We start from the raw sequence: 21,042 nt of genomic DNA, 5'->3' as shown, positions 1-21,042 counted from the left end.
TTCAAGTTAACTCAGAAATAATATCTTCTCAATTGATTCATCCATGTACATTATAATCGTAGTACCATTTGCTATGAAATTATTACATTTGGTATGACATAATGAATTGAAATGAAGTGAAATAATTATTCTGACACTTTGATTTGATGAATTGTGGGAATGAAATGAGTCGTAGCATATTCACGTGCCACCTTTACCCATTATAACCCTCTACAAGGCAAACCTGATAGGTTGAATTCGCCATAATTAATTGCTTTTCATATTCAAATGTAGTTCTTACGTACATACACAAGATGTATTGGCCATTGTAATGAATTGGATACGTCCATTTGCTTAATTTGCTTTGAATACATTACATAAGTTCGAAAAGAAAAAAAAAAATCACCAATACACAAGACATGAAAAAGTCGATGCATGGTTTGTCCCATGAAATGGTAATTTCACCTAAGAGTGAGCGGTAAAGCTCTCACTAAAATCAAATAAAAAACTTCGTAAATTCTCTGGATATTATCCAATACAATCTACTTCTCAGCGCTTAGCCGAATTCTCAAACCCAATTATTTAATTTTCGTGCATCAATTGATATTTAATTGATTAATTGACTTTGAGATAACACCTTAAAATTTTATAATTTTGAAGAGTTTGTTCGACTAACACGAAGTATATCTATTATTCAACAACAAACCACGTGGATAAAATCCAAAATCACAACAATCAAATTCAAAGTTTTGAACTCTATCAACAACAAAAAGATAAAAGAAATCAATCTGAACTCCCGACAAAATCCTCACTCTCTCTCTCTCGACGCTGCAAGTCCAAGTACGATCCCATCCCGTTCCGGATCGGCGATCACACGCGCCCATCATCGGCATACAACTAGTGAAATAGTAGAGCCGGCAGCGGAGATGGAGCCGAAGCCGGAGCCGACCAAGTCGGGAGTCGTGTTCGTCAGCGGAGCCAACGGCTTCATCGGCTCCTGGGTGGTCCGCACCCTCTTGGACGCCGGCTACGCCACCATCCGCGCCTCCGTGTTCCCTGGCTCCGACGCCTCCCACCTCTTCTCCCTCCCCGGGGCCTCCCCGTCTCGCCTCCTCCTCTTCGAAGCCGACGTCCTCGACGCCGCCGCCGTCGGCCGAGCCGTGGACGGCTGCGAGGGCGTCTTCCACGTGGCGTCCCCCTGCTTCCTCGAGGACCCCGAGGACCCTGAGCGCGAGCTCCTCCTCCCCGCCGTCCAGGGCACCCTGAACGTGCTCGAGGCCGCGAAGCGCTCCGGCGTGAGGCGCGTGGTCCTCACGTCCTCCATCTCTGCCTTGGTCCCCAACCCCGGTTGGCCTCCTCACAAGCCCTTCGACGAGTCTTCCTGGACCGACCTTGACTACTGCAAGTCTCGCCAGGTCAATAATTTTTCTTTTTTTTTAATATCGCGGTTTCGATGTTCCCCTTTCTTAAAAATGTCAACTTTTTTCTTTTTGGTTTTGTTTTGGCGTGCGAAAATGCGTTAATGAAACAATTGTGCAGCGTCCATGGCCATTGTCTGAATGAATTCAGTCATTGTAGCTATTGAATTCAGAACATTGCATAGAATCTGTTAAGAGCTCCAGGTTCGGTGTCATGAGTTTCCGGTGGAAGAATTATCGGTCCACCTCTTTACATAGTTTGATGCATTTGCTGCCATGACAGACATAAATTTGGGTTTCATTACTTTATCATGCAGAAATGGTATGCGGTGTCGAAAACTCTGGCAGAGAAGGCGGCATGGGAATTCGCGGAGAAGCACGGTCTAGATGTGGTTGCGATACATCCGGCCACATCCCTTGGCCCTCTATTGCAGCCGGGTCTCAACGCAAGCAGTGCTGTGTTGCTACAGCTGCTTCAGGGATCGACAGATACTCAGGAGTTTCACTGGCTCGGGGCTGTCGATGTTAGAGACGTGGCCAAGGCACAAGTCTCGTTGTACGAGACACCGGCTGCGTCCGGTAGATATCTCTGCACAAATGGTATCTATCAGTTCAGTGATTTTGCTCAAAGGGTCATGAAGCTCTTCCCCGAGTTTCCTATCCACAGGTTTGCATCTTCAAAGCTTGTAATGGTACTCGATTGAGCTTTAAAGAACTCTTCTTATAGCTCTTTGCCTATGCTACTAGTGAACAACACAAATGATGAGTAATGTTTGAATCTATTCAGAGACATATTATTCTATTGAAGTGGAGTACCACATCTAGTATCCTGCATGCAGAAAGTCCATCTGTTCCCCCTTAGATTTTTCTTTAGTAATTCTTTGCTTTAACACATTTGATACAGCATAACGCACTTTACATTTTTTTTTTTTTTGGCTGAAATAGTGCACTTTACTTTGGTTGCTCAGAATGGTGATGAGGTTTGTAGAAATAGCCTGGTGAAGGAAGATGATGGAACTTCTTATGGTTTGCTTTTCTATATATGTTGGGAACGTAGATCAATTATCCAGTTCCTGTGTCTCGGTGGTTGGACTCATTAGGAATTAAAATCATTACTGATAATTGAACATCTTGCATCTTGATAGGCTGTGGAAGCAATGGCAGATTGGGATTTGGTGACAAATATGTGTACTGGTGTCTGATTTTTGTAAGTAACTGAACATGGGACACGTGTACTCAGTATTAAAAAGTGCAATTTTGGACATTAGCACATTTTATATGGAAAAAATATTTATATAATGGCTAGTCTGGATCAAATTTTACTTTTTACTTTTCCTTATTCAAAATATTGCAGCTCGCACTTTTAATTTTTTGTTTTCAAACTCGAAACACCTGAGACTTTCACAAAGTGCAAATGCCGACACGGAAATTCACATATAATTGTTTGAAATTTGAATAAGATTTTTAAACTTGGCGAGTAGTAGTTGCTTTTAGTTAAGCCGAACCAAGCATGCCCTGACATAATTGAGAAGTCCAATGCTCAGAACTTAGAGTTTGCGAGAGTCTACAGCTTTCTAGAACGGTGAAGTCTTGTATCAAAATTTATGGTGCTTCATCTTTGAACTTCTTGCACAGTTGTTTCATGCAATAGTAGCTCTATACCAGATATATCGAAGCATGGCATGCTTGACGGCAAAGTGTCTTTTAATACATGACCCTGTCTGTTCATGTCACATCTCCTATGATACGTCGGTCTCAACTACCATTTGCAAATGTTATTCGATCTTTCCTTTAGAACTCTTTTGTTAATTTCCCAAAGATGTAGTATCCTGGAAGATAGTCTTTGTGCGCTCTACCTTTCTTCTGATTGGGTCCTCACTGCTTTGGTATATCATGGTTTTATTGGCAGGAGTCTAAGGTGGACATTGTCTATCACATGCTTGCTCGCTTTTTCTGTAGATTCTCTCCTTTGGCATCATCACTGCATAGTTCATATTCTTGACCAAAGTTTTGTTTTAGCTTCTTATACATACTTCAGACTTCTTGAAATGGTCGTTGCCCCTGATTGGCTTTGAGAAAGCATTATTCATCTTCAAGAGCTTGTGCTATAAGCAGATTGAGCTTTTTCCGTAATTGCAGTGGCTTTTTAACTAAAATAGGTTAGTGGGGGTAACATAGTTTCCATCTATCTGCACGATTGCAGAAACTACAGCTAGCAGATGGTTATGTAATTTGCCAAACTCCTGCACGTTTGGCATTTCACAAAGCTGATCCTTCTTTTTGAGTTTTTGTACCTAATGGAAGAAAATAGAATGCATGTATTCAGCATACTTATGCAATAAGGAACCAAGTGGGATGTAACGATGCCTCTGCTGTTCAAATGGTAACATAAATTTAGTCATATTTCTTCTTTTGGTTTCTTCAGAGCCGCAACTAATGCCTTTATTATGTCGTTGGGTAATGTCTATTTACCTTTTTATTGAATCCGTTTTTCCCTCAATCAAGTCATCTAGATGTAGCTTTCTCTTTTTGTATGTAAGGCAGCATTCCCACTCACATCTCTTGCTGCACAGGTTTACGGGAGAAACCCATCCGGGTTTGGCAGCTAGCGAAGATGCAGCAAAGAGATTGATCGATATGGGATTTTCCTTCATCCCTCTTGAAGATACCATCGGAGATGCAGTCGAGAGCCTCAGAGCAAGAGGCTTCTTGCAAGGATAATCACATTATTAGGGGTTTTCTTCTTTTTTTTTATCTTGCTAAACTAAACTAGTCGCGTTGTTTCGGTTTTCTCTGTTTGTGTTTTAGTCCCTCGATCTTTGGTGCAAACGAGTAAAGGTGCTTCCTTAGTCATAAGTTTAAACTTCTTTGCAAAGTGTAGTCATTGTTTGACATCATCCCCTCTCTCTTGGCTGCACATGCAAGTGCAACTTATATTGTAGCCTTAAAGAATGGAACTTGTACAGATAAAGGATTCTGCATCTCCATATAATGAATATTCAATAGCAATTTAACAGGATCTCTGCTGCTAACATGTGCCTCCGAAGAAGAACGTAAAGAAATAAATTGTCGTTTTAGGGTATGTCTGACGGGAAACTGAAATCATTTTTTGTACAACTGTCTTGTAAGGTTGTGCTGAGATGGTATGTTTCCGGTGGGGACATGTTTGTGCATCTCTCAGAATTATTGCAAAGGATATTACTCTTCTACATTTTCCCGACAGAAAAGATTCAATACAAGTACAGCGAGACCTACGAAATCAATCACAACGTACGAAATGTTAGGAGGATATTTCATTGTTTGGTGGGTAAGTCATTATAGATTATTACATTCAACGGTGTCGTTTGCTTCGTCCAAGCGAATTTTGCGAGGGAGATGTGAAAGGCAGCAGCCAAGGCACATGTTGGAGGGGGCAAAGCAACTTCAATGTGGCTCTGGATTAGGTGGTCTTTTTCATCTCCCAGGCAATCTTCTGGCTGCTTTGCCTAAAGAAAGCAGCACTCCATGTGCACCATCTTCCCCCAAATTAACCTTCTTGTAACAAAGGAATCTGTCTTTTTTCCATACCTGTCATCTGTGGACGTATGTGCGGACGCGCGCGAGAGGGCAAGCGAGCGAGAGAAAGAGAGACAGAGAGGGAGATAATAAGGAATATTGAGATTATTTTGTTCATTTTTTCTGTTCGTTTCTTTGTGGGGTAAGCACATAGCATGTAAAGAATTATCTAAGATGGTTTCAAAAGGAGGGAGGATGACCAGTGTGAGAATAATAATGGAAGTGGGGAAGGGATCAGCATCTGAGCTGAGCTGATTGCTGCACATGACACACAGCCAGATCCCAACCATTTCTCCCGTTCCATAATACCGTCACAATCTCTCTCTCTCTCTCTCTCTCAAAAGGCTATTGGTCTACTACTCCTTAGGATTTGGTATAGTTTGAGCTATTGAAGATCTTCGAAAGAAGAAGAAAGTAGTTGTTTGGGAAGGTGGGAGTTGATTGATGCCACCAGAAATGAGCAGCTCTTCTCCTTGTACCAGATCCTGGTAAAGCACAGAAAAACCACTCTTTTGTTTTCACTGGATCATTCCATTCATGACTGTCTATCATCATGTGTCTTTCTCTCTGGATAAGCTTCTCTTTTCTGAATTGTTGCTGCCTTTTCGTTTGGGCTTGGAAACTGAGAAAAGGTCCATAAGTGAGGAGTCGCTGAGAAGGTACGTGCACTTTGCGAGCGACAGCTGCATCCAGGAGCTGCTCTCGGCTTCAGTTGGGAATGACGGGTGGAAGGCTGTTACGGTGAATGGTGATGGAGTGGAGATATCGAAACGCAGGAGCGGTCCTCTTCACACCTTCCGCAGCCGCTGGCTCCTCAAGTCCCTCTCACCCCATCAGTTCATCACCGTCGCCACCGCAATCGACGCTGCCAAGGTAACACGATCTCCATCGCTTAGAAATAGTACAGAGCTAAATGGATCCTGGGTTTGCAAGTCTTCAACCAGAACTTCGACTTTGAAAAGTTGAGTTCTGTCTGTGAACTCGAAAGGCTAAGAAGCTCTTTCTCATAGCCCTTTAGGATTTAAAAAGAACTATTGCTCCATCTATCAAATAGTTTCAATTTGCTATTTTTGACTGTTTCATTATCTTCTTGTGACATTTACAATTGGGTGGAATTTCTATGTTGATTTTGATTGAACCAGCAATGGGACCCTGATTTGGTGGAAGCCCGGTACATAAAAGATGTTGAAGATGACCTTAGCATTATCCGTCTCAAGTTTGGAGATAATTCTAAGCCTCTCTTCAGAAACCGCGAGTTCATTGTCTATGAGCGCCGTGAGACCATGGAAGACGGCACTCTCGTAAGAAAATTTCCTCTGCCCTAATCTCTAAATAGGGTTCTCGGCAATCCGGAAGTTAATTCTTATGTGGTTTGAAGGTGGTTGCAGTAGCTTCGCTGCCAAAAGAAATAGCAGCTGGGTTGCACCCGAAGGAAAACAATGTGATAAGAGGGCTACTTTTGCAGTCAGGTTGGGTTGTTGAGAAGCTCGACGATGATTCCTGCGTGGTCACTTATGTTATTCAGGTAGGCGTTACATAATTTCCATAAATATGCTAGTACAGAAGCCAAAGATTCACTATCAAAAATTTTTCCATCGCGTCCTATTAACGCCCTTCTTTTTCGTTTTTAACTTATTTTAGCTATTATTGCAGTTGGATCCTGCAGGATGGTTGCCCAAGTTCTTTGTGAACCGGATCAACACGAAGCTGGTGATGATCATCGAAAACCTTAGGAAACTGGTCACGGTCGAGACCTAATACACTAGGATCTCTTTGTTTGATGTGTGGAGTGTGCGTTAAAGTTGGCTGATGCCGAGACTCCATATATGCATATATTTCCATAGCGGAAAACCTGGAGTTGCGATCATGCTTTACAGTGCTGGGCGACAGCAGTTTCAGCGGCTCGCTCTGCATCCTTTGGAGAAATGCAAAGATTGCAGCTGGACATTGCTTTACATTCTCCTGTCACTATCTGTAAACCATAATGGAATAGGGCAAGGTGCTGAATCCTGTTTCCTTTGTGAGGTGGTCCCTTCCCGAGTTAACTATAGCCCATGGGACTTGACCCATGCCATGTGATCAGGTAATAAGGTCAAGGACCCCAGTTCATCATCTAGGAGTGGTTGCTTTAGACACAATACAAAACACCCTCTTTAGTTTATTCGTTCGTTCACCTTTCCAGGATCAAATCCACTAGGAAAAGCAGAGCGTTTTGTGTAGTGTACTGTGTTCTCTATCCCCTGGAAAAAAAATTCTTCCGCTTCCGTTGCGTAGGGTTAACGTCCCTTTTGAATAGTACCTACATTGCAGCCAACATCATTCAAACATCAGATGTTGTTTCTGCTGACAAATGATTTCCTGTTTGAAAGTTGAGGAAAGCAGCCACTAGCTTGAGTGAATGGGAGAGGCATCTTCCTCCATTTGACTGGCCTTTCTGGAGGATCCACCTTGTCAGGATCATCTTCTGAGTTTGCTGGCCTGAATTAATGCCAATTTGCTGGCCTAATCAAGTCAGGTCTGATAAAGAGTGTTGGAAGAACTCGTCAATTGAAGCTTTTCTTTAGGGGGACAGTCCAAGATTTGAATGAAGATGCCTTCAAACATCTATTTTTCACTTCAATCTGATATAGGTGGCTTCTCTCTTTAGGCGCTATCCTGGCTACAACTTTTCCCCTTTAAAGTGCTTTTGACAAATTTTAATCTTTGCTTTGAAGGTAGAGTCAGCCATTTCCTAGGGCGGACCGCACTCGGGTGCATCGATACTACAAAGAGCCTAGTACACCAGAACCATTAGATCGGTATCGAATTCACGGGTCGTGATCAAACGGGCTCATTATGGACTAGTCCCTTCATGAACTCTTGCCCTATAGCAGTCTCTTCTTTCATCAATTCTACCATGAGCAGCCCTTTTCAGCGGTTGGTTACGAGGGTCTTTGCTTGAGAAATCACGACCAAAGTCAGCCATTAGGTAAAGAATATCATATGTCAAGTCATTATAGTTATTGTAGGACGCGGGTTCCCAAGGGAGTGAGTGAATGCTTTTGTGGCTCACGGACATGTGATTTAACCTAACCTCACCAACTTTCTCACAACATAAACAGTCCAGCGTTCGACAAATTATGATCTAAAATTAATCTGTATTGCACAATAATCTATGCTTAGGGGGGGCAAAATGACCCCGAAAGTCCTAAGCCTATTGTGCCGAATGCAATCCAGTCGTAAAGTTGCAATAAAAACCAACATAATCTTATTAAACCTTTGCAAGAAAATGCAATCAAGTCCTTGTGCCAATCTTGACCAGGTTTTTCTTACGTGCAATTTGGGTGCCTTTGTTGGTTCGATGCGTCACGACAACTTGGAGATGTCGCAGGTGCTTTGTGCCAATCTTGACTAGGTTTTTCTTACGTGCAATTTGGGTAACCTTTGTTGGTTCGATGCGTCACGACAACTTGGAGACGTGGCTGGTGCTTTAGTGAGATGAGGTGACTTCAAATTTTTTTTTTTTTTCCTCATCAGAATTCCCCTTCTTCTCCATTTGATGCTGCGCAACACCTCCGACATCACTGGAGGTGTCAAACAGTCGGGTCGGGTCGGGCCAAAAATGGTCTGGCCCATTTGACCCGTTTTGATCCATTTCCATGCAGTACAAATCTAACTACCCATACCCAACACGACCCGACCCGACCCAATCCGTATTACTTAAATGCTTCTATGTCTAACCAAATCATGGAATACTTGTTTCTTATAATTTGTTAAAAAAATGATATTGCTAAAACACTTTCATGCAATACAAATCTAATGAAAAGTTTTTATAATTTTTTTAAAATTTTAAATTTTGATTTTCTTTTTTTCTTTTTCTTTTTTGCCCTCCAAAATCCGGTGGGCGACCCGCAATGACAGTGGACGGCCGGCAGCAACCGGCAACATTCTACTTCTTTGAACATATTTTATATTCTTTAATTTTATTTTTAATTTTTAATTTACTTACAAAAAATAAAATAAAATAATAAAAAATATATATAAATCAATAAATTTTACAAGCTAAGTGAATTATAAATTGGTTGGGTTTGTCTAGCTAAATAGGTTGTAAATGAATTCAAAGATAAAACCATTTAGCACACATATCTAATTAAGCTTAAAATTCATACTCATTAACAACTCATTTATTAGAATTTTTTTTGTTGGATATTCACTAAAACTTGACTAACCCATTTTATTGAATATGAATTAAAATATGAGTTTTCAACCAATATGACACCTCTAACCCGGCCCTACCAGCACCCCATTCCTCCACCCACAACCTCCAATGCCGCAATGATGGACTGCCACGTAAGAAAAACCCGGCAACAATATTGGCCGGAGGACTTGATTGCATTTTCTCCCAAAAGTTTAGGACTGCGCGGTTAATGAGTTGATTACGTTCCGTGAAAAGGACTTAGGATTCCCGGAGTAATTTTCCTATGATCGTGATACGTGCTAGCACTTACTTTTGAAGGCACCGGGGCCGCCGCGGTCCGGGGCCTGTTCTCCGTGGAAGGTTACAACATACACTTTGATCAAACATATGTATAGGAAGTTAGAAACGTTGGCCATTGCTAGTACAGTGGAATTTGCAAAATTCCTTTGCAAGTATTCTTTTAGCAGTGCGTGATCACGATGGGAATCTAATGACCGTGCCCGTGCTGCGCGCGATCGATGTCACGGTGGCAGCAATTTCCCCTCAACGAAGCATCCGGGTCATGATCAGCAAATATACGGACGAGGAATCAATAGAATAATTTCACGAGAGTAATCCCATCTCATATTCCTAAATCATTGCACAAGGCTTCCGCAAACCCTATACTTGCATTCTTAAGGCAAATGAAGCGGGTGAGCCTAAGAATGGGACCTCGAAGACGGGCCAAAGGAAATGAATAATCGAAGTCCGTACCTTCTAGAGGGTCGAAACGGGATAATTATGATAAAAGAGTCATGAACCTACGATACGAATGTCAATTCTGTTACGTACTTTTTAATTTAGCAAATTAATCTTTAACATTTAGACGATTTGCCAATGTAGTTCTTCTTGGCAATTAGTGACGTGGATAACAATTTTTTTATATTTTATTTCTTTTCTTCTTTCCCCCTTATGGGTGGCGAGGGTGAGGGCCTACAAGCCCTTGTCAACCGCATACAAGGCAACCCTAGCCCAAATTTGGCAGGGGTCGCGACCCTTGTTGACCACAATAAAAAAAAAAAGTTATTATTATAAAAAAAAAACTCCAAACTGGTACACATAAATTTACCCAAAATTATTTTTTTGATCATCAAAAACTCTAAACTGGTGCATTTATGATAAATTTAACCCAAGCTATTTTTTTTACCACAAAAAATCCTATACTAGTATAATCGTGACAAATTTACCCCAAATTAATTTTTTTTCCACAAAAAATCTCAAATTGGTATACATATGACAAATTTACCTTATGTTAATTTCTATTAAATTGAATTAATATCACAAAAAAATCTCAAATTGATATACCCGTAACAAACAGAGGGTAACATGTGCACCCGACAATTATCACACGTCATCTATCTCAACAATTTGACAAGAAAATTTTATGAAAACTAACGGAGAGTAAATTTATAACGATTGTATCAATTTGGGGTAAATTATATCAGAGTATCGATTTAGGATTTTTGGTGGTAAAAAAAATAGCTTGAGGTAAATTTATTATAAGTGTACTAGTTTGAAATTTTTTGTAGTATTAACCCTAAAAAAGAAAGAAAATAAAAGAGTAAAATGAAAATAGAAAATAAAAATCCAGAAAGAAAAGAGAATTCAAACTATTTAAAAAAAAATTGCAAAGATTGTTCACGTCAACTCTAGTCGCCTATCGTGTAATGTCGGATGGCCGGTGTTCACATTAGCGATTTCTAGCCAAAATCGATCGAATAACTACATTAGTATATTGTCATAAAGTTCGGGACTAAATCAGCTAAATTGAAAGATTTATAACAAAGTTGGCATCCTTATTTTAGATTTAAGACTTTTTTGGTAACGTTATCAGGTCGAAACCATATTAACTTGTGCACACATGGGATTATTCCGAAAGCTTAAATTTTGCGAGTGAACCTTCTGCACCTTCATAGTGACTGGCTATTGTTGTTTGGACAAGGCCATTGGGCCCGGGTGGTGCGGACAAACTATTGTATATAGATTTAGCTTATGGGCGAAGCGGTGAGCAAAACGAATCACGATATATGAACTATATGACAGCTCGTTTTCTTTAGCGGAACTCGGCGTTAGTATCGTAAAATGTTCTTTAAAATAAGAGTATAGTGCGTGTGAAACTCGAAAAATGGAGGAAAAGGAAAAAATAATGGGTAGGCCGACCACTCCACGTCACCATAGGACAGGCCCATTCAATGGACGACACGTGGCGTATTTGGGTCCCACATTCTCTCTCCTCATTGGATCCATCAGCCTCATCTCCCTCTCTCTTTCTCTTCATTAAAGGGTTGACAATTGGGTTGGCAATGCATTTAGTGGACTGATGAGATTGAAGATCCATGCCTATTTTCTATGTCGATCACCCGCATCTCTTCTTTCTTTATTCTTTAGTACGTCACCGTTTGTCTTTCTTTCTCTTCTTTCTTCATTATAATAAAGCTGATCGGCCCGCCCCAAGCGCCGGATCACAATGAACGAAGTGGCATGCGCCGGATCTATTGAAGGAAGCTTCCCCTTTCTTATATTTTGCCTCGTCCTGCCTTCCCTTGAACACACACTTCCACTCCCTTTGCTCTCGCTTGCTCTGGCGCTCACTTCCCTCTCTTTCTCTCTCTCTCTCTCGTTCCGTCGAAGAAGAGAAGAGAAGAGGAGAGAGATATTCATAGTGGTCGAGGCGGCGAGGCGGCGATGGGAGCTGAAGACAGTCCAAAGAAGCAGTCCTACTATCACCCGCCGTCTCCGAGGATGGCCGCGCTCAAGTTCAAGCTCAAGATAGCCATGCTCGTCCTCCTCACCAACCTCATCACTCTCTGCCTTTTCTCCTCCGCGCCTCGCCCCTTCCACCTCCCCCGCCTCTCTCTCCCCATCGCTTGGGACGCCGCCTCCTCCTCCTCCTCCCTCGTGGCCCACCTCAACTCCACCTTCGCCCAGCTCGCCGCCACCCACTCCCGCATCGCGGACTTGCACCGCCAGCTCGCCTCCTCCAACTCCCTCGTCGAGAGTCTCCTCGTCGAGCTCGCGGGCTCCCGTGGCGGCCGACCGCACGACGACTTGTCCATTGGCCCGGCGAGCGATGGTAATCTCCCGGACGAGCTGAAGCTGGCCGTTGGACCGCACAAGCTCCCGCTCGGCCACTCTCCGAGGGTGGGGTCCGACGTCGTGCACCCGCCGGTGGGGGCCGCGTGCTTGAGGTTCAAGGAGGAACTGGCCCAGTACATGTCGTACGACGTAGGAGGAGAGTGTCCCACGGACGATGTGTTCGCGCAGCGCCTCCTGCTGAAGGGTTGCGAGCCGCTCCCGCGGCGGAGATGCCACCCGAAATCTCCTGCCAAGTACGCAGAGCCGACCCCGTTCCCGCAGTCCCTGTGGACGACGCCGCCCGATTCGAGCGTCGTGTGGGATGCGTACACTTGCAAGAGCTACAAGTGCCTCATCGACCGCAACAAGCAGCGCGGTTACTTCGACTGCAAGGACTGCTTCGACCTGCAAGGTCGGGAGAAGCACCGTTGGATGTACGACAACGGCAACCTCGACTACGGGATCGACCAGGTCCTGGCCACCAGGCCTCGAGGAACGGTGCGCATCGGGCTAGACATCGGGGGAGGGAGCGGGACCTTCGCGGCCAGGATGAGGGAACGGAACGTGACCATCGTCACGACCACGATGAACTTGGACGGCCCGTTCAACAGCTTCATCGCGTCCCGAGGGCTCATCTCGATGCACATGAGCGTGTCGCAGCGGCTGCCGTTCTTCGAGAACACGCTGGACATAGTGCACTCGATGCACGTGCTGAGCAACTGGATCCCGGAGGCGATGCTGGAGTTCGCGCTGTACGACGTTTACCGGGTGCTGAGACCGGGCGGGCTGTTCTGGCTCGACCACTTCTTCTGCGAGGGGCCGCAGCTGAACGGGACGTACGAGCCGATGATCGGCCGGGTCGGGTTCAAGAAGGTGAGGTGGAACGCCGGGAGGAAGGTCGACAGGGGACCGCAGAAGAACGAGTGGTACTTCTCTGCACTCTTGGAGAAGCCCATGACATGAGTCGATGCTCTACACAGTCCTTTGATCAATTTGCTTCCTTGTTGTATCTTCTTTGAGCTTAGATGTCAACAGAACATTACACAACCATGATTTCGATATTATAAGTCGTTACAAAATCAAGCAATCGATACAACAGAGATTACAAACTTGGTCAAAGTCGGACTCAATATGTCCTAGTTTTAAGTCCTCTTGTCACGCTCAAAGTCCAACGCCACTTTGGACTTCAACAAGCAAAAGGATTCGGACTTGAATGAGGCGGGCTAAAGGGGTTTATCGGAACCAAATCAGACGATCACACGTAGAATCAAGAAAAATTGGAATGACGCATGAGATTACCCAAGTTCACCCCAAGATTAGGGCTACGTCTTGCAAAGAGATTTCACTATATTTTTTTAGGTTTACACCAATTCACACTTACATAATGATAAAATCGAGCAAAATATATATGCCCCAAAAACGGGCTAAAAAACCTAAAACCTCTTAATTCCATCATACGGGCCAGCTTAAATAAAAGCTCAAACCCATAGAGGTTTCGGGGGCGCCGCCTCCGAACCCCCGTCGGCTCACCGACGAGCGGGCAAATTGTCCGTTGACCGAGCAATGGAACCCCCGTCAAGAGGTGCTGCCCCCGAACCCCCGCCCGCTGACCGAGCAGCGGGACACCGGTGTCGGGGGCGCTGCCTCCGAACCCCCGCGCGCAAGGGTCACATGTCGTTGGGTAACACTTCGGTTTCCCTAAGCTCACGTGGGCGTACCCGGTGTGAGAAACAAGGGTCCTCGAAGTATTCGCCAACTCCAACACGAGCATTGAGGTCTAATTCATACTTTCTTCGTACACCCAGAGTTTCCAACGTTTCGGTTCGGGTCGGGTTTCGTTCGTTGGCTCATATTTGAGACATCTATTAACAAACGTCCTTCTTGCCTCGATGTCTAGTCATATCATGATCATGTCGTTGCAAACTGAAATGGGCTCCTCAATCGCTCCATAAATCTTCCAAAACCAAGCACCACTTGAGTTCGCCACAGCCTGGACTTCAACAGAAGGCTAGCTTCGCTTGCATCTTTAGCCACTTCATAAGGATTCTCCTACATAATCTCCTCTATCACAGATAAAATCAAACCATAGTTTCTTAGGATCTTACAAGCTCATAGATGTAACTCCACCTTAAATTGAACACCGAGAATCGGACGACTTTTTAATATACAAGGTCTTGGGAGGCCGCAAACTAAAAACTTCGGCTAATAACTTGCACGAACAAGCACTGCTATGCTCGAAAGGGACAATCTCTCGTCGTCGAATCCGACTGCTTGGAACTGATAAGTTGCAATCTCCAACCCCACAATAGATCAGTTTGATCGAGAGGCAGTTGCGTATCTAGATAACATCCGTGATATGTTGATGAGTTTTTCAAAACTGGAAATCATCCATTGTCTAAGTTTCATTGATACCGAAATACGACACGACACTCCGACACTTATTCTAAAAAGATAGAGAATTCCGACACATTGGGACACGTTGTATATTAAACGTATCTTTTTATATATACATGATAAAATATCGTTTATATATGAAAATATATGTGGTACGTTTCTTCTTCTTTCTTCTGTTAGGAGTCACGAATTTTTTTTTTTTTTTTGGTTGACTGGATATATGACTTAAGTATATAGATTTTTAATAAAAATATTTTGACCCATTATTTATTAAAAATGCTTACAATTGACCCCGCTCGTGTGGAAATGGAGTGTTGGGGTGCTAAACTTGCGTGTTACTGGCATGTCTGCAGTGCTGACCACGTGCCGGTCGCATGTCGAACAGTGTCGAGGAGTGTCGACATGTGGACATGACATAGGATGACATAAAGGCTCCGAAGAGTGTTGATGCTTCCTAGTGCATTGTTCAAGAGAAGCAAACCGGGCCACAAACTGGGCCGCCAAGTCTCAGCGAAACTTCGGGCTTCCTCTTAATTGGGTTTCTTTTCCTCCCTCGAGCCCGTGGGCCATTTTATGCTCGGATGCTTTGTGTCTGAACCTAGACTTATCTCTGACTAATGAAAGTGTTGACTTTTATTTCGACCAAAGAAAAAAATAGTAAATATTTCGTACAGGACATTCAACTTTGACTTGCTAAGATGCCTAACCGCAACTAAAAACTCAAATTAGGTGAGCACAGTTGGTTTGAGGTCGAGGTTTTCAAATGCCAAAACTTGGACAAACTTTTCCAGAAGGTGGTTTCTTCGACTCGATTAGATTATCACAAATTCATTTGAGGGTACACCTCCAAGGCTGACCAGGGAAGAGATAAAAAAAAACGAAAGTATACATAATTTGAGAATTCAATCTTTGTTTAAAATGCAAATCCACCACCCACATTAATGATTTGGTTATTGGTTGTATACGGAAGAATTTCAAATAATGGCCTAAAGATCTTTTATTGTTTCAAAAAAGGGTCCGACCGAAAGGCATTTTCGTCCTTTTACTTTTTTGAATGTTTTTTCCTTTTTTTATTTTTATTTTTCCTTTTTTTCTTTTATTTTTTATTATTTTTCCTCTCCCCTCCCCCACAATCACTAGTGTCGAGCGAGGACTGCCCTATCCACTCAGCCCAAGCGAGGGACCCTCACCCACCCAACCTAGGCCAAGCGTTGGGTGACGGTTGCCCTCGCCGGATTTGGCGATAGGCTGCGAGGGTCGCCCTCGCCTGCCCAATTTGTGGATCCATAGAGAGAGAGAGAGAGAGAGAGAGAGAGAGAGAGAGAGTAAAGTGTATAATTCGGGAAATACAGAGGGCATCGTAGCAAATGTTGCAATTTCAGTTTTTCGTCTTCGTCCTCGTCTTCATCGCCTCGGCTTCAACGCTTTCCATTGGAAAGTGGTTGCAGTGAAATGGGAAAGGGTGTTATTCCGGGTTCTGTCTTTGCATTGGAGGGGAGAGGAAATAGAAAAAAGAAATGTCTTTCAGTCGGCCCCTTCTTTGAAATAATGAGGGCAATTCATGCCCTTATTTGAAATAAAATTCACTTTAAGCTATTCTTTAAGAAAACGAAGGTACGTTGGGCCGATATTTGAAATTTTCTCCCTAAAATACTTTAGAACGAAGAAAGAAATTTTTGGAAAATACTTGAAAAGATATGGTTTCCAGCGCATCCTATATTCCAAATTCATGGAAAATACTTAAGGACATGAATCTCGGTGCACATATTGTGTTTCAGCCTCTGTAACATGCATTGAATTTTTTTATATAGGTTTTTTTTAATGTTCAAACGTGTGTTTAATTGATGCAATAGCAACAAACACTTATATTGCCTATCAGGCTGCCATGGGGAAAAGAACCAAAAAAGTCATAAATCTATTGCGTTGTATTAATTCGGTTCTAAACATTTCAATTGAACCAATTTAGTTCTAAACCTCTTTGTATTGGTACTAATTCAATACATTCAACCAATTTTGGTCGGAAACCGTTGACATGAAAGCTTATCGTCCCGACGCCATTAGTGCCAATGTAGATTTTTTTCATAATTTTTAAATAATTTGATGAATTTTATTTCTATTTTTCTTCCCCTTCTTTTCCTTCTCTTTGTAGTTATTGCCTATAGTCCATTAGCCACAGGTGGGGGTCGGCCCCATTAGGCCAAGGGTGAGCGCTGGCAAGGGCAACCTAGCCCAGGCAAGGACATCCCTCGCCAGATCTAGTGTGGTTGGCCATGGCTAGTACCAGTGGCCGGTTGGCTGCAAGTAGGGGAAGAAAAAAAAAAGTCAGGAAATTTTTTTTAAAAAAATAGAGAATTTGTAAGTGAAAATGCCTATAAAAGGGCAGAGTCTTGTAAGTAAAGAGGCAGCCCACGTCTCCTTAAAAATAAAATCTGTGTTTCCATCTACTCTCATGAGTTTGTAAAGCTTTTTGTCTCCTTCCTGCCTAGAATGGGTGTTTAAATTCAGAGATATTTTGGTTAATCCTGGTAGTATGCTCTGCGCTTGCCACGTTGTGGAACCCGTGCATAAAAAATTGCTACTATAGAGCATATCCGTGTTATGGACCAAAAATCGAGAAGGAGTTTAATGGCTAATAGACAGTCCCCACTAAGGTATTAGAATGCCGTGGTGGGATAGCATATCAATCATAAACTTTGTGTTCGATTCACTTGATCTATAGCTCAAGCACCCTTTATGGTGACATGCTATGTAGGGCCGACAAAACACGCCGACACGTTATTTTTCAAACACATTGTATATTATTATTATTATTATTATTATTATATAAACACACACACACATCATAAATTATCATGTATACAGTGATCCCGTGCGTGTCGAAATGACATGTCGGGATGCCAAACTCGCATGTCGTCGGCGTATCTAGAGCGCCGACTACGTATTGGTCGCATGTCAGAAACAAAGGCTCCCGGAGAGTGTCAGCCTACATAGGCAACAAGAGCAAGATGGAGCTAGAAATCTCGATTCCTTTTTCCAGGGTCAATTTTGCGATTTCTTTTCTTCGTTTAAAGTATAGTCAATTTTGTACAACAATATAGAAGGGGTCCTGTCCTTTGTCCCATTTTCTGTAGTGAACTTGACTAAAGCACCGCTGACCACTTTGAATTCATATATTTGCACCTTCCCGATCCCAAGTCGTGGCTAGCAAAGAGTTGGGTACAAATGCACAATATGGGAAAGTTTGGCTTCTCATAATGTCTTCTTTTTTAATTGAAAGACTTTTGCAGAGCAAGGCCAAAGGACGGTTGCAATAGAATACGCAAAAAGTTCTCGATGCCCGTGGTGGACTATTAGAGAAGAAGCAACCAAACTCGTGGAGATTGAGTGCAATTTGGGTTTTGGACTTTTCTAAGAATGAGTTGGCGGTTCTTTGGAACGACGGATTTGAGGGGTCAAAATCTGTCTGCACTTCTCGAGACGGGTTTTTGCTCTTATTATGGTTAAATTCCCAGTCAAAGTTGGTCCCTTTGGGCATCAACAGTAAAAAGAGTTAATCTTTTTTTTTTGTCATCAAAAACTCCAAACCGATACGCCTGTAACAAATTTTTCCTATATTAATTTTCGTTAAGTTTTACAGTAAAATTACCCAGTTAGATGACATGTGACAGTTGATGGGGTGTCTTAATTTAAAGTTCCTAACCTCCGTTTGTCATAAATGTATCGGTTTGAGGGTTTTTTAGGGAATTAACCCAATTTAAAGGAAATTAACGGAAGATAAATTTATCACCGATGCACCAGCTTAGAATTTTGGGATCAAAAAATTAGTTTGGAGTATATTTGTCAGAAGTGTATCGGTTTGGAGTTTGTTGTGATAAGAAAATTAGCTTGGAATAAATTTGTTCCAAATGTAGTTTGGACTTTTTCATGATATTAATCCAAATTCGAAAATTTAGTGGCTTGAAGGCGGTTCATGCTCGCTTACTTATTACCGGTGAGAATACCGACTGTAGGGTGCACATTCAGTGCATTAATCAATGGTTGTCGTCCGTTCGTTCGACTATTTTCGTTTGATTCGTCCAATGTAGGCTGTACTCGAGATTTCCATCAAACGAGACACCAAAACCACAAGTAGCAAAAGTGAAATTTACCCTAGTCTTTAGAAAAAAAGATCATGCTACCGTCCAGTATGAAACCACACACCACAAGGAGCTGCGAGGAGTCCTATGTAAAGCTCCCCCAGTTGGAAGAAACTTCCATATTTGGAGTCCTCTTTGCGTAGGCGGAAGGACAGAAATGAAGGGCGAGAGCATGTTGCTGTTGTTTGGAGACCAAGGTAATAAACCTGCGATCCCTCCCTGATATGGCGGATCGCATCTGCTACATGCCAAGTTCAATTCCTTGAACCGCATTCCACCCTCCCTTTATACCCTCCTCTTCCTTTGCTCCTCCTGACCCAACTCTCCTCCTCTCTGTCTCACCAGGAGAAGCCGAGGCCGCCTTGGTAGACAGGCGAGACTCGCGAGACATGGCCAGCGACGAAGACTATGCCAAGAAGCAGGCGAGCCAGAACCGTCAGTCCAGGAAGTTCAAGGTGTTCATGGTGGCCCTCATAATCGTCGTCAACGTCCTCGCCGTCTACGTCTTCACCAGCTGGCCGTCCAGGCTGGACCTCAACCGGATATCCACCTACACCCAGCGCATCTCTCTGCCTCTCCCCTGCGACACCGCCCCTCTTATCAGCGACCTCAACTTCACTCGCGCCCAGCTCTACTCCACTCACTCCCGCATCGCCGAGCTCCACCAGCACCTCAACTCCGCCAACGCCCTCATCGAATCCCTCCTCACCCAGCTCACCCGCCTCAATGAGCAACAGCGCTCGTCCGACGGCCCCAACTACCGCACCGACCTCTTCAGCGCCACCAATTTGCCGGAGGAGCTGAGGCTGGCCATCGGCCCCCACAAGCTCCCGCTCGGCCACTCCCCTAGGGTCGGCTCTGATGTGGTGCTCCCGCCTGTAGGGGCCGCCTGCCTCATGTTCAGGGAGGAGCTGGCCCAGTACATGTCGTACCAGGTCGGAGCCGAGTGCCCTGTGGATGACGCCCTGTCCCAGATGCTCATGGTCAAGGGATGCGAGCCTCTCCCCAGGAGGAGATGCCACCCGAAAACTCCCGCCAGTTACGCGGAGCCAATCCCGTTCCCACAGTCCCTGTGGACGACCCCGCCCGACAGCAGCATTGCGTGGGACGCGTACCAGTGCAAGAGCTACCAGTGCCTCATCGACCGGAGGGACAAGCCTGGGATCTTCGACTGCAAGGACTGTTTCCACCTGGATGGAAGAGAGAAGCACCGTTGGACATTCGACAACGGCAATATCGACTTTGGGATCGATCAGGTTCTGGCCACCAGGCCTCCGGGCACCATTCGGATCGGCCTAGACATTGGGGGAGGGAGTGGGACATTTGCGGCCAGGATGAGGGAACGGAATGTGACCATCGTCACAACCACGATGAATTACGACGGCCCCTTCAACAACTTCATCGCGTCCAGGGGTCTGATCTCGATGCACATGACCGTCGCGCAGAGGCTGCCCTTCTTCGAGAACACGCTGGACATAGTGCACTCGATGCATGTCCTGAGCAACTGGATCCCGGACAGGATGCTGGAGTTCACTCTGTACGACATATACAGGGTGCTGAGGCCAGGCGGGCTGCTCTGGCTCGACCACTTCTTCTGCCTGGGGCCGCAACTCAACAGGACATACGTGCCAATGATCGATGGGGTCGGGTTCAAGAAGGTGAGGTGGAACGTCGGGAGGAAGGTCGATCGCGGAGGGAACGAGTGGTACTTCTCTGCGCTCCTGGAAAAGCCCACGAGTTAGATCAGTTGATCCACCCACGCCACTCAAAGCAGAGTAACCAAATCTTCTCTCTTTTTTCCTTTCTTTAGTTTCAAATTGATTTCTTGTTTATGTTTACAATAATATCAAATGCCACCAGCACTTTACGTCTATGTCCCCATGTTAAACAAGATTAATAGGACCAATTACTTGTAATGGAGAAACAAGAATGTAGCTGAGAGTTTGATTCCATTTCTTTTTACTTTGTGTAGCATCATATCTCATGGGGTACTCTGTTATTATTCCAGCAAATAACCAAAAAAATTTGTATTATGCTCTCACACAAATGAAATGACAGAATATATCAGGTGACTGAGTTCGCGGACGTAGCACCGAGGAGTTTCTCCTCTACAGTTCACTCGCTGTTGGTGGCCGAAGTTCCGAACTAGTCGAAACAGAGTGCTTGGCAAGCAAAAGAGAGAGAAAATGGAAACAGAGTACGATGGGAATGCAGAGCTAGATCTGCACAGAGTCTGATGCCACAAAAGAAAGATAAAAGGAGAGATCCT

At 43.9% G+C, this 21,042-nt stretch overlaps 4 protein-coding genes across 4 annotated transcripts; all 4 read left to right on the top strand.

Moving 5' to 3' along the window:
- The first annotated feature begins 398 nt into the window (after nt 1–398).
- On the top strand, nt 399–4,479 carry LOC115757557 (phenylacetaldehyde reductase). Its single transcript, XM_030697848.2, has 4 exons — nt 399–434; nt 753–1,394; nt 1,715–2,064; nt 3,971–4,479. Exons 1-4 carry the CDS (start codon nt 399–401, stop codon nt 4,116–4,118), a joined length of 1,176 nt encoding a protein of 391 aa, XP_030553708.2. The 3' UTR covers nt 4,119–4,479.
- Nucleotides 4,480–5,007: 528 nt separating this feature from the next.
- LOC115757559 (START domain-containing protein 10) lies at nt 5,008–6,852 on the top strand. Its single transcript, XM_030697851.2, has 5 exons — nt 5,008–5,440; nt 5,585–5,825; nt 6,095–6,253; nt 6,331–6,477; nt 6,606–6,852. Exons 1-5 carry the CDS (start codon nt 5,397–5,399, stop codon nt 6,708–6,710), a joined length of 696 nt encoding a protein of 231 aa, XP_030553711.1. The 5' UTR covers nt 5,008–5,396; the 3' UTR covers nt 6,711–6,852.
- A 4,929-nt stretch (nt 6,853–11,781) lies between these two features.
- On the top strand, nt 11,782–13,238 carry LOC115757573 (probable methyltransferase At1g29790). Its single transcript, XM_030697862.2, has one exon. The coding sequence runs from the start codon at nt 11,854–11,856 to the stop codon at nt 13,204–13,206; it is 1,353 nt and encodes a 450-aa protein (XP_030553722.1). The 5' UTR covers nt 11,782–11,853; the 3' UTR covers nt 13,207–13,238.
- Nucleotides 13,239–18,866: 5,628 nt separating this feature from the next.
- Nucleotides 18,867–20,767, top strand: LOC115757552 (probable methyltransferase At1g29790). Its single transcript, XM_030697842.2, has 2 exons — nt 18,867–18,970; nt 19,119–20,767. The coding sequence occupies exons 1-2, from the start codon at nt 18,931–18,933 to the stop codon at nt 20,513–20,515; spliced, it is 1,437 nt and encodes a 478-aa protein (XP_030553702.2). The 5' UTR covers nt 18,867–18,930; the 3' UTR covers nt 20,516–20,767.
- Nucleotides 20,768–21,042: the final 275 nt, after the last annotated feature.

Source organism: Rhodamnia argentea, chromosome 5, assembly GCF_020921035.1.
Source record: "Rhodamnia argentea isolate NSW1041297 chromosome 5, ASM2092103v1, whole genome shotgun sequence".
NCBI classification, from domain to species: Eukaryota; Viridiplantae; Streptophyta; class Magnoliopsida; order Myrtales; family Myrtaceae; genus Rhodamnia; species Rhodamnia argentea.
The sequence above is the reverse complement of the archived record's forward strand: the minus strand, read 5'-3'. Positions and strand labels throughout refer to the sequence as shown.

Bases quoted from the DNA above. Each gene is read 5' to 3' on its own strand.
- LOC115757557 (XM_030697848.2), top strand. From the start codon at position 399: ATGAAAAAGTCGATGCATGGTTTGTCCCATGAAATG. The intron at 435-752 runs GTAATTTCACCT...AACAACAAAAAG, and splicing joins ATGGTTTGTCCCATGAAATG to ATAAAAGAAATCAATCTGAA. The intron at 2,065-3,970 runs GTTTGCATCTTC...CTTGCTGCACAG, and splicing joins CCCGAGTTTCCTATCCACAG to GTTTACGGGAGAAACCCATC.
- LOC115757559 (XM_030697851.2), top strand. From the start codon at position 5,397: ATGCCACCAGAAATGAGCAGCTCTTCTCCTTGTACCAGATCCTG. The intron at 5,826-6,094 runs GTAACACGATCT...TGATTGAACCAG, and splicing joins CCGCAATCGACGCTGCCAAG to CAATGGGACCCTGATTTGGT. The intron at 6,254-6,330 runs GTAAGAAAATTT...TGTGGTTTGAAG, and splicing joins CCATGGAAGACGGCACTCTC to GTGGTTGCAGTAGCTTCGCT.
- LOC115757573 (XM_030697862.2), top strand. From the start codon at position 11,854: ATGGGAGCTGAAGACAGTCCAAAGAAGCAGTCCTACTATCACCCGCCG.
- LOC115757552 (XM_030697842.2), top strand. From the start codon at position 18,931: ATGAAGGGCGAGAGCATGTTGCTGTTGTTTGGAGACCAAG. The intron at 18,971-19,118 runs GTAATAAACCTG...CTGTCTCACCAG, and splicing joins GCTGTTGTTTGGAGACCAAG to GAGAAGCCGAGGCCGCCTTG.